The sequence below is a fragment of the Vulpes vulpes genome, chromosome 3, assembly GCF_048418805.1.
Source record: "Vulpes vulpes isolate BD-2025 chromosome 3, VulVul3, whole genome shotgun sequence".
Taxonomy (NCBI): domain Eukaryota; kingdom Metazoa; phylum Chordata; class Mammalia; order Carnivora; family Canidae; genus Vulpes; species Vulpes vulpes.
Window position 1 is genome coordinate 92,097,536 of NC_132782.1, and position 12,967 is coordinate 92,110,502.

Sequence of the window (12,967 nt, forward strand, 5' to 3'; positions counted from 1 at the left end):
TATAATCATTGTTATATTGCCTGGCTGACCATTGCTGGCATTCAAAGCCTTTGCTGTGGAGGCAGAAAAGGCCTTAAAGAACCTCTTTCTTTTTCTCTAGCCAGTACACATTTGATAAACAGAATGCCTCATGTAGAACATTAGAAGTCACTGTGAAAAACGAGGAAAAGCTGACAGCTTCCCAGCATGCAAACACAGAGTGACACACATCAGTTTTGGTGATGGATCGCTGGGTCAGCCAGTTCATGGATATGTGAGTATTAATGGCAGTTCCAGCCTTAACGGGGGGATGGGGCAGGTGGGCTGCGAGGAAGAGAGAGGCCCAAGCTTTCCCCAGATGTCACTTCAAACACTGTGTTCTCCATCTCAGATCCTCAGATCCTTTTTACCAGCACTGTGAGCCAGAATTCTGGGTTTCCCTGCCAATGGTTTATACCTGCAACCTTCAGAGGTTTGCCCTTGGATATAGAACATATTTATCCATGGGAACTTTCATGTCCTCATACCCTCCCTGCTCCAAGGGGGCTTATAGTCGGTGACTGGTATGTCAGTGCTGGAGTCCAGCTCCTTGGACTGGAGCAGGACAATTATACAGTGCTATTTCTACTCCAGAGCTGCGCGCACACACTTTATAGTCTTCTTCACCTTCTTACCTCACTCATCCACCTACTTCATTCCCTTAATGGTTTTTCCTGAGACCACTGCTTTAATAAATCACTTGCCCTTTAATCCTTGGCCTGGGTTAAGCTTCTAGGAGAATCTAACCTAAGATAAACTGCTTTACTCCTTCCTGATGGGAGGATTTCTGACATGGACTGAGCAGATAGTGAGTTCACATCTTTTTTTTTTTTTTTTTTTGAGTTTATGTCCTTTTGGTTGCATACAACATAAATCCAAAAGGTGCTAGCTTAGGCAAGAGGGTGAGAGGGATATTGGAGTATCCAAGTCATCACAGGAAGGAAAGAAGTACACCTGGGCCATGGAGGCATCTGGAATCAGGACATCCTCTCCAACTCTCTCAATACTTTATGTAGGTGTTCTCTATTCCCTGAGAGTGGAATTTCCAAATAGCTGGTAGTAAGGCTGCAAATAGTGTCCCTACCTCACTTTCCTCAGCTCCGCCCTGCTTTGTTCAGCTTGGGACCAAGTGGCCACAATTGGGGCAGAGGAGATATTTCACACAATTGGGATGATTGATCCCTGATTATAGATTCTCTTCTTTTCCTGGTGAAGGAGGGGCCATGACTGAAGGGAGGGTCACTGGACAGAAAAAAGCTGATGCCCACTACATGGTTCCTTTGATGAAAAGAACCGTGAGCGGGGATCCTGGGGTGGCTTAGAGGTTTGGCTCCTGCCTTTGGCCCAGGGCGCAATCCTGGAGTCCCGGGATCGAGTCCCGCGTCGGGCTCCCAGCATGGAGCCTGCTTCTCCCTCCTCCTGTGTCTCTGCCTCTCTCCCTCTATGTCTATCATAAATAAATAAATCTTAAAAAAAAAGAGACGTGAGCTTAAAAAGGCATGCCTTACATGTACTATATACCCAAGTCCACAGCAGCACTATTCATGAAAGCTAAAGGCAGAAACAACTCAATCTCCATCAATAGACAAATTGATAAACAAAATGTGATACGTATACACAAAATGGAATATTATTCAGCCTTTAAAAGGAGGGAAATTCTGACACCTGCTACAACACAGATGACCCTCGAGGACTTTATGATGAGTAAAATGAACCAGTCACAAAAAGACAAACACTGTCTGATTCCACAGATTGAGGTCCCTAGAATAGGTAAATTCACAGAGACAGAAGATAGAATACAGGTTACCAAGGGATGGTAGGAACAGGAATAGAGGATTGTTATTTAATGAGTACAGAGTTTCTGTTTAGAATAATGAAAACGTTCTCAAAATGGGTAGCGTTGATGATTGCACAACACGAGAATGTATTTAATTGCCAGTGAATTGTGCACTTATAAAGGGTTAATTAAGTATTAGAATTCTCTAGAGAAACATAATCAATATATCTTAGGAAGAAATTTGTTTAAGGGATTGGCTCTTGCAATTATGGAGGCTGAGAAATCCCAACCCAGGAGCCAGTGGTGTAAGTTTCAGTCTAAGAACAAAAGAAGGAGAAGACCAATATCCCAGTTCAAAGACAGTCAGGCAGAGAGAATTCTTTCCTACACAGCCTCTTATTCTATTCAGGTCTTCAACATATGGAATGATACCCATCCACATTAGGTAGGGTAATCTGCTTTACTCAGTCTACCAACTCAGATTTAATATCACCCAGAGACATCCTCACAGACATACCCAGAAATAGTATTTAACCAAACATCTGGGTACCCCAAGGCTCAGTCAGGTAGATGCATATAATTAACCACCACAAATAGTAAATTTTATGTTACATATATTTTACCACAATAAGAAGCAAAGGCATTGGCTTAATGTTGACCTCTGGCCAATATGGAGTGACTGAGACCAGATTACCCTCTTGCCTGAGATAACAATAACAAGACAAAATAGATGAAACAATGATTTTCAAGACACTGGACACAACAAGAAAAGACAGTGATCCCTGATGGCTTCGTTGTTGAATTCTACTGAACATTTAAAGAAGAATTAACACTAATTCTTCTCAAACTCTTAAAAAATATGAGAGGCAGAAATACTTCCTAACTCATGAAGCCAGGATTACTCTGATACCAAAGTCAGACCAAGACAACACAAGAAGAGATTATAGACCAGTATTACTTATGAATATTGGTATAAACATCCTCAACAAAATATTAGGAAAACAAATGCAATAGCATATTAAAAGGATTAGGGCAGGAGCACCTGGGTGGCTCAGTCAGTTAAATGTCTGACTGTTGATTTCGGCTCAGATCATGATTTCAGGGTTGTGAGATCGAGCTCCATATTGGGCTCTGCACTGAAAGTGGAGCCTGCTTAAGATTCTCTCTCCTTGGGGATCCCTGGGTGGCGCAGCGGTTTGGCGCCTGCCTTTGGCCCAGGGTGTGATCCTGGAGACCCGGGATCGAATCCCACATCGGGCTCCCGGTGCATGGAGCCTGCTTCTTCCTCCGCCTGTGTCTCTGCCTCTCTCTCTCTCTGTGACTATCATAAAAAAAAAAAAAAAAAAAAAAAAAAAAAAGATTCTCTCTCCTTCTCTCTCTACCCTTCCCCCCCCCCCACTTGCATGCTCCTTCTCTCTCTCTCTTTCTCTCTCAAAACAAAACAAAATAGAGGATTGTTATTTAATGAGTACAGAATTTCTGTTTAGAATAATGAAAACGTTCTCAAAATTTGGGGGATTGGGGTGCCTGGTTGGCTCAGTTGTTGGAGCATGTGACTCTTCATCTCAAGGTTGTAAGTTCAACCCTCATGTTGGGTGAAGAGATTACTTGAAAATAAAATTGATCGATCAATTGATAGATAGATAAATGGATTAAACACCATGACCAATTAGGATATATCCCAGAAATGCGAACATGGTTCAATACACAAAATTAATCAATGTACTACAGCACACTAACAGAATGAAGGGGAAAGAAATACATGATCTTCTTAACTGATGCTATAACACATGATAAATTTCAATACTTTTCAATATAAAAACATTCAGTACACTAGGAATAGAAGCACTCTTTCTCAACATCATAAAGTGCAGCTATGAAAAACTCTCAGGTAACATGGGGTGAAACTCTGAAAGTTTTCTCTCTAAGATCAAGGGCAAGACTGGGATGCCCACTTTCACCATTGCTATTCCAAATTCTAGCCAGAGCAATTAGGCAAGGAAAAGAAATGAAAAGCATACAAACTGGAAAAGAAGTAGAACTATTTCTATTCACAGATTATGTGATCCTATGCATGGAAAATAAATCCCAAAGATTCCACCAAACAAAAATCACTAGAACTAATAAACAAATTCAGCAAAGTTGCAGGGTACAAGATTAATATCAAAAAAATCAGCTGTGTTTCTATACATCAGCTATGAATCATCCAAAAGGAAAATTCTATTTAAAATAACTTTAAAGGACAGCCCCGGTGGCGCAGCGGTTTAGTGCCGTCTGCAGCCCGGGACGTGATCCTGGAGACTAGGGATTGAGTCCCACGTTGGGCTCCCTGCATGGAGTCTGCTTCTCCCTCTGCCTGTGTCTCTGCCTCTCATTCTCTCTGTGTCTCTATGAATAAATAAATAAAATATTTAAAAATATATATATATATTAAAAAATAATAACTTTAAAGGGCAGCCCCCGTGGTGCAGCGGTTTAGCGCCACCTGCAGCCCAGGGCGTGATCCTGGAGACTAGGGATCGAGTCCCATGTCAGGCTCCCTGCATGGAGCCTGCTTCTCCCTCTGCCTGTGTCTCTGCCTCTCTCTCTCCCTGTGTCTCTATGAATAAATAAAATAATAAATCTTTTAAAAAAGAAAATGTTTAAAAATATATTTAATAAATAAATAAATAAAATAACTTTAAAAAGAATAAAATACCTAGGAATAAATTTAACCAAAGAAGTGAAAGACCTGTATGCTAAAAATTGTTAAATATTGTTGAAAGAAATTAAAGACCCAGATTAATGGAAAGACACCATGTGTTTATGGACTGAAAGACTTAATATTGTTAAGATGACAATGCTACCCAAAGTGATCTACAGATTCAATGCAATCCCTATAAAATGCCAACTACTTTTATTATTATTATTATTATTTTTTGGAGAAATAGAAGAGCCAATCCTTAAATTTATATGGAGTTGCAAGGGTCTTTGGGGAGCTAAAAGAATTTCAAAAAAGGAGAACAAAGTTGGAGAATTCATACTTCCCAATTTCAGAACTTATTGCAATGCTTCAGTAATCAAAACAGTATGGTACTTACCTAGAAATAGACACATAGATCAAAGGGATAGAAATGAGAGTCCAGAAATACAGCCATACATCTGTGGTCAATTGATTTTTGTAAGGGTGCCAAACCATTCAACGTGGAAAGAAATGGTACTAGGACAACTGGATATCCACATGCAAAAGCATAAAGCTGGACCCCTACCTACATCATATATAAAAATTAACTCATAATGAATCAATGACCTAAATAAAAGAGCTAAAAGTATAACTCTTAGAAGAAAATAAAGTGGTAAATCTTTATGACATTGAATTTGGCAATGGAATTTTATTTTTATTTTTATTTTTTTTAAAAGATTTTATTTATTTATTCATGAGAAACACAGAGAGACAGAGACACAGGCTCCATGCAGGGAGCCCGATATAGGGCTCAATCCCGGGTCTCCTGGATCATGCCCTGGGCCCATGGCAGGCGCTAAACCACTGAGCCACCCAGGGATCCCCTACAATGGAGTTTTAGATATAATACTAAAATCATTAAAAAATACTAAAATCATGAATAACCAAAGAATAGATAAATTAAATATAATGTAGGTACTTATATCTGTAAAATTCCCTCCAAACACTGTATTAGCTGCATCTTATATATTTTGTATGTAATGTTTTCATCTTCATTCATTTCAAAATGTCTTCTAATTTTCATTATAATTTATTCTTTGTTCCATTGGCTATGTGAGAATATGTTCCCTAATTTCCACATATTTGTGAATTTCTCAAATTTCCTCCTGTTACTGATTTCTAATATCATTCTACTTTTGTCAAAGTTTTGTGATTCATTTCACAGTGTATACAAACACCAAATCATTACATTATACACTGAAACTAATATAATATTCTGTGTTCATTATACCTCAAAAAAGTTGTTTGATTCAATCTTTTTAAACTTACTAAAACCAAAAATAAATTAAAAATTTACTGAGACATTTAAAAATTATTTACTTATTTATTTATTTGAGAGAGAGAGAGAGCATGAGCAGAAAGGAGGGGCAGAGAAAGAGGGAGGGAGGGATCCCTGGGTGGCTCAGCAGTTTACTGCCTGCCTTCGGCCCAGGGTAGGTAGGGTAGGGTATTGAAATATCTAACTATTATTACTATAAAATTGTCTAGGGGTGCCTGGGTGGCTCGGTCAGTTAAGCATCACCTTCAGCTCAGGTCATGATCTCGGGGTCCTGGGATCGAGCCCAACATTTGGCTCCCTGCTCCACAGGGAGCCTGCTTCTCCCTCTGCCTCTGCCTGATGCTCCCCCTGCTTATGTTCTCTCTCTGTGTCAAGTAAATAAAATCTTAAAAAATAAAATAAAATTGTCTATTTCTTCCTTTGATTCTGTCAGTGTTTGCTTCATACACTTAGAGGCTCTTTTATTAAATGTGAAAATATTTATAATTATTGTGACTCCTTTGTATTGAATCTTTTATCAATATATAATGTCCTTGGTCTCTTATTATCTTTTTCAATTTAAAGTCTATTTTGTCTAACAAACAAAAATTATATCTTTTTTTTTTTTTTCAAAAATTATATTTTGATAGTAATTTAGCCACCCAGGTCTGTTTTGTTTACTGTTTGCATGGAATATCCTTTTCTATTCTTTTAGTTTCAACCTCTTTCAGATTTTTCAAAATTTATTTTGGAGAGAAAAGAGTGCAAGTGGGAGGAAAAGAAGAGGGAGAGGGACAAGTAGACTCCATGCTGAAGCAGGGCTCCATCTCATGACCCTGAGATCATGACCTGAGGTGAAATCAAGAGTCAGATACTTGGGTGGCTGGGTAGTACAATTGGTTAAAGCCTCTAACTCTTGGTTTTGGCTCAGGTCGTGATCTTGGGGTCGTGGGATTGAGCCCCACATTAGTTCCAGCTCAGCATGGAGGCTGCTTGGAATTCTCTCCCTCTCCCTTTGCCCCTCTTCTTCCCCTGCATACACGTGCACATGCACACACATACTCTCTGCATAAATAAATAAATAAATAAATAAATAAATAAATAAATCTGCTAAAAAAACTATTAAAAAAAAAAAAAAGAGTTGGATGCCCAACCACCTGAGCCACTTAGGCACCTCTCAACCTCTTTATGTTCTTATATTTAAAGTGGATCTCTAAATAAATAAATAAATAAAATAAAGTGGATATCTTTTTTAAAAAAGATTTTATTTATTCATGAGAGACACAGAGAGAGAGAGAGGCAGAGGCAGAGGCAGAGGCAGAGGGAGAAGCAGGCTCCATGCAGGGAGCCCAATGTGGGACTCAATCCTGGGACTCTAGGATCACACCCTGAGCCGAAGGCAGATGCTCAACCACTGAGCCACCCAGGCGTCCCTCTAGCATTTCTTAGGGCAGGTCTACTAATATTGATCTCCCTCAGCTTTCATTTATCTAAAAATATCTTAATTTCTCCTTCATTCTTGAAGGGTAATTTTTCCAGGTATAGAAATCTTGATTGACAGTTTATTTTTTGACAGAATTGAAGGAAGGAATAGATAATTCAATAATAATAATTGGAGTCTTCAATACACCACTATCAATAATATATAGAGCTACTAGGCAGAAGATCAACAAAGGAGTAGACAACTTGAACAACACTATCAACCGATTAGCCTTAACATAAATCTGTAGAACACTCCATACTACAATAGCAGAATACACATTTTTATCAAGTGTGTATGGAATGTTGTTCAAGAGAGACCATATGTTAAGTCATAAAATATGTCTCAGGGCACCTAGGTGGCTCAGTTGGTTAAGTGCCTGACTCTTTGGGCTCAGGTCATGATCTGAGGATCCTAGGATTGAGCCTATGTCAGGCTCCATGCTCATCTGGGAGTCTGCTTGAGGATTCTCTCTCCCTCTTTTTTTTTTTTTAAGATTTTATTTATTTATTTATGAGAGAGAGACAGAGAGAGAGAGAGAGGCAGAGACCCAGGCATTGGGAGAAGCAGGCTCCATGCAGGGAATGCAGGGAGCCCAATGCGGGACTCGATCCCAGGACTCCAGGATCATGCCCTGAACCAAAGGCAGACGTTCAACCACTGAGCTACCCAGTCTACCCAGGCGTCCCTAAAGTTTTAAATTTTGATGTTCATTTATTGTTTTTTCTTTTATGAATCATGATTCTAGTGTCAAGTTTAAGAACCCTTAGTCTAGGGGATCCCTGGGTGGCTCCGTGGTTTGGTGCCTGCCTTCAGCTTGGGGCATGTCCCCGGGGTCTTGGGATCAGGTCCACGTCAGGCTCCCTGCATGGAGCCTGCTTCTCCCTCTGCCTGCGTCTCTGCTTCTCTCTGTGTCTCTCATGAATGGATAAATAAAATCTTAAAAAAAAAAAAGAACCCTTAGTCTAACCTTAAAGCCTGAAAATTTTCTTCTATGCTTTAAAAAAAAAAAATGTTGTATAGTTTTTACATTTAATATTTAAGGCTATAATTCATTTGAGCTAATTTTTGTGTATGGTCTTTTGGGGTTTGTTTTTGTTTTTGTTTTGGCCTATGGATGCCTAATTGCTCCAGCACCATTCTGTACCTTTGTAAAAATTAGCTGGGAAGTCTACTTCTCCCTCTGCCTGTGTTTCCGCCTCTCTCTGTGTGTCTCTCATGAATGAATAAATAAAATCTTTTAAAAATTAGCTGGGAATATTTGTGTGCATCAATTTCTAGCTGTATTATGTCTTAAAATCTGGTAAACTGACTCTTTCCATTTTATCCTTCTTTTTTCAAAATTGTTTTAGCTATTCTAGTTCTTTTGCCTTTTACATACATTTTAGAATAATCTTGTCTATGTCTACAAAAAATCTTGCTGGGACTTTTAAAAAAATATTTTATTGGGATCCCTGGGTGGCGCAGCGGTTTGGCGCCTGCCTTTGGCCCAGGGCACGATCCTGGAGACCCGGGATCGAATCCCACGTCGGGCTCCCGGTGCATGGAGCCTGCTTCTCCCTCTGCCTGTGTCTCTCTCTCTCTCTGTGACTATCATAAGTAAATAAAAATTTAAAAAAAGAACCCTGCTGGGTAGCAAGTGACGTTGTCTGCATTTTACCCCCCAAAAAATATATATATTTATTTATTCATGAAAGACACAGAGAGAAGCAGAGACACAGGCAAAAGGAGAAGCAGGCTCCACACAGGGAGCCCGATGTGGGACTCCATTCCGGAACTCCGGGGTCACACCCTGAGCTGAAGGCAAATGCTCAACCTCTGAGCCACTCAGGCGTTCCTCTTGCTGAGATTTTGATAGGAATATAGTTGAACCTGTATGTTAATTTAGGGAGAATTAATATTTTTGCTGTTGAGACTTCCAACCCAGAAACACAGTATGTCTCTCCATTTACATAGATCTTCACTGATTACTTTTTTAAAAATTTATTTATTTTAGAGACAGAGAAAGTGTGTGCATGAGCTCACATGAGTGAGGGGAGGAGCAGAGAGGGAGAGGGAGAGAATCCTCAAGCAGATTCTCCACTGAGCATGGAGCCGAACACAGGGCTTGATCTCATGACCTTGAGATCACAACCTGGGCTGAAACCAAGAGTCAGACACTTAACCAACTGAGACACCCAGGCACCCCAGATCTTCATTGATTTCTTTTATCTGTATTGGGTTATTTTCAGCATATAAGTCCTACACATGTTTTATTAGATTTACACCTAAAATATTTCTTTTTTTGTTGTTTTGAGAGAATCTAAATGGTATTATGTTTTTAACTTCGGTGTCCACATGTTCACTGCTAGTATATAGAAGCAAAATTTATTTTTTTAATGTTGTTACATTCTGAGACCTTGCTGAATTCTAGAAGTTTTTTTGGTAGAGTCCTTGGTATTTACTCTGTAAACAATCATGTTATCTACAAGTAGAGCATTTAGTTTCTTTCAATACAATCCAAATGCCTTTTATTTTATTTTCTTGCCCTATTGCATGAGTTAGAACTTCCATTATTTTGTTGCATAAGAGAGGTGAGAATGGACACTTTAAATGTTATTTTCCAAATGTTGGAAAACTCCAACTTAAAAAAATACAACTGATTTTTGTATTTTGACCTTATATCCTAGACAGAGCTAAATTCATTTATTAGTTCTAGTAGCTGTTTTTACGGTTTCCTTATAAATAATGTCAGCTCCAAATGGAGACAATTTATTTCTTCTCTTCCGATACTTATGCCTTTCGTTTTACTTGCCTTATTGCACTAGCTAGTACCTCTAATACAATCAAATAGGTGTGGTGAAAGTGGTCATCTCTGGCTTGTTCACAATCTTAGAGTGAAAGTATACGATATTTTACCTTTTTAAAAAAATATTTTATTTATTTATTTGACAGAGAGAGCGCTCAAGCAGGGGAAGTGGCAGGCAGAGGGAGAGGGAGAAGCCAGCTCCTTGACGAGCAAGGAGCCCAAAGCAGGGATCGATTCCAGGGCCCTGGGATCATGACCTGAGCTGAAGGCAGATGCTTAACTGACTGAGCCACCAAGGTGCCACCCCACAATATTTTACCTTTAAGTATGATCTTGACTTTAGTTTTTTTTCTTTTTTAAAATTAATTATCATTTTCTTAGAGAGAGAGAGAATGCATGAACAGGGACGGGGAGGGGAAGAGGGAGAGAGAAAGAGAATCTTAAGCTGGCTCTGCACTGGGCATGAGCTCATGACCCCTAGATCATGACCTGAGCAGAAATTAAGAGACAAATGCTTAACCAACTGAGCCACCCAGGTACCCCTGTAGATTTTTTTCTATACATATTTTGTGAGATGAGGCAGTTCCTTTCTATTGAGTTTTTAATTTCAGTTATTATATTTGGCTATTTGTATTGTATTTATATTCTATTTGGCTTTTTTTCAAATCTGCTAGTTTATTTGGTGGTGGTAGTGGTGGTGTTTCCTGATTCTTGCAATTATTTTTCAAGTTTATATTTTATTTCTTTGAACATAATAATCAGAGGTGCCTGGCTGGCTCAGTGAGTAGAACATGTGGCTCTTGATCTTGGGGTTGTGAGTTCAAGCCCCATGTTGGGGTGTAGAGATTACTTAAATACATAAATAATAAATAAATAAACAAACATAATAATCAGAGATTATAATTTTTATGTAATAATTCCAATATATGAAATACAAGTGTTGGCTTCTGCTTTCTATCATTTCTGTATGCTGGGATATTTCTAACTGTATATTCTCTTTGAACTTATTTGTTTTTTTTTTTTTTTAATTTTTTTTTTTTTATTTATTTATGATAGTCATACAGAGAGAAAGAGAGAGAGGTAGAGACACAGGCAGAGGGAGAAGCAGGCTCCATGCACCGGGAGCCTGATGTGGGATTCGATCCCGGGTCTCCAGGATCGCGCCCTGGGCCAAAGGCAGGCGCCAAACCGCTGCGCCACCCAGGGATCCCCTCTTTGAACTTATTTGAAGTAATTTGCTTCTACTAGTTGCCTAAACGCTTCCAATTTGTGGTCACTGTAAACTAAATATACAGCTTGAGGGGTTTTTGTTTTGGAGTGTTTTTTTGTTTTGTTTTGGTTTGGTTTTGACTACACAATGATGTGATTTGAAGCTACATATCCACTCCAGGCCTGCCTCCCTATCACAACTCAGAAATAGTTTCTTCCCTATGTTGTGCTCAGCACCTGGAAACTTACTTTGCAATTCCCCTAGGGCAGGGCGCCTGGGTTAGGTCACTCTTGGTTAACTCCTTTCTTAATCCAGCAGGGGGCATCTCTTCTTAATCACTGGGAGGAGGATTGGATTTCTGTCCTGAACCGCCTGCTCAAGTTGACCTAGTTTAGCAAATGCTTTCAGGGTGAAGGCAGTTTCAGTGCTTAGGTTTCTCTCTAGGTTCACATTTCCACCTAGATTTTAGGTTGATACTTCCTCTTTGTTCTTCAGTACTTTCTTTTGTTTTTTTTTTTAGATTTTTATTTGACAGAGCACATAAGCAGAGAGAAGGGCAGTGGAGGAGGGGGAAGCAGGCTTCCCTCGAAGCAGGGAACCCCATGCAGGGGGCTCCATCCTAGGACCCCAGGATCATGACCTGAGCCAAAGGCAAATGCTTAACGGACTGAGCCACCCAGGCACCCCTGTTCTTCAGTACTTTTTTTTTTCTAAGATTTTATTTATTTATGAGAGACACAGAGAGGCAAAGATACAGGCAGAGGGAGAATCAGGCTTCATTTAGGGAACATGATGTGGGACTCAATCCCGGGACTCCAGGATCACGCCCTGGGCGGAAGGCAGGTGCCAAACCACTGAGCCACCCAGGGATCCCTCTTTCTTCGGTACTTTTAAGAAGTTTATTATTATGTGGAATTTAGAAACAAAGTAGATAAACATAGGGGAAGGGAAGGAAAAATAAAATAGATAAAAAGACAGAGAGAGAGAGACCGTAAGAGACTTTCAACTATGGGAAACAAACTGTGGAGGTGGGGGAAAGGGGTAACTAGGTGATGGGCATGAAGGAGGGCATGTGATGTACCTAGCGCTGGGTGTGATATGCAACTGATGAATCACTAAGTTCTACCCCCGAAACTAATAATACAGTAATGTTAATTTTTAAAAAATTTATTATTTTATATCTTTTATTCTGTATTTTCATTGTTTTCAGTAAGCAGATTAGTTTGAATAGCCTGCTATATTTACGAGAGAGGGTTCTCTGCTTTTAAGCTTAAAAAAAAAAAAAAGTTATCTCTTACCAGCTCTCATCTCCTCTGTAGTTCTCTGTTTTTGTGTCCTTAGACCTGTTTAAAAATTCCTGGGACGCCTGAATGGCTCAGTGGTTGAGCATCTGCCTTTGGCTCAGGGCATGATCCCAGAGTACCTGGGTCGAGTCTCGCATCAGGCTTCTTGCATGGAGCCTGCTTCTCCCTCTGCCTCTCTGTCTCTCATGAGTAAATAAATAACATCTTTAAGAAAAATTCCTTCCCTCTTATTTTTTTTTAAAGATTTTATTTATTTATTCATGAGACACACACACACACACACACACACACACACACAGGCAGAAACACAGGCAGAGGGAGAAGCAGGCTCCTTGTGGGGAGCCGGACATGGGACTCGATACTGGGACTTGATCCCAGGACTCCAGGATCACTCCCTAAGCTGAAGGCCG

At 39.7% G+C, this 12,967-nt stretch overlaps 2 protein-coding genes across 2 annotated transcripts in view; both read left to right on the top strand.

Annotated features, from left to right (window-relative positions):
- Positions 1 to 3,157, top strand: part of BCL7C (BAF chromatin remodeling complex subunit BCL7C) — a 47,330-nt gene extending 44,173 nt beyond the window's left edge. Inside the window, exon 7 of the mRNA XM_072753474.1 lies at positions 101 to 3,157. Coding sequence (XP_072609575.1) covers positions 101 to 203 — 103 coding nt within the window. The 3' untranslated portion in view covers positions 204 to 3,157. The remainder of the gene's footprint in view (positions 1 to 100) is intronic.
- ZNF629 (zinc finger protein 629) overlaps positions 199 to 12,967 on the top strand; it is a 48,047-nt gene continuing 35,278 nt past the window's right edge. The window contains exon 1 of the mRNA XM_072753451.1: positions 199 to 253. The gene's annotated coding sequence lies outside the window, so the exon portion shown is untranslated. The remainder of the gene's footprint in view (positions 254 to 12,967) is intronic.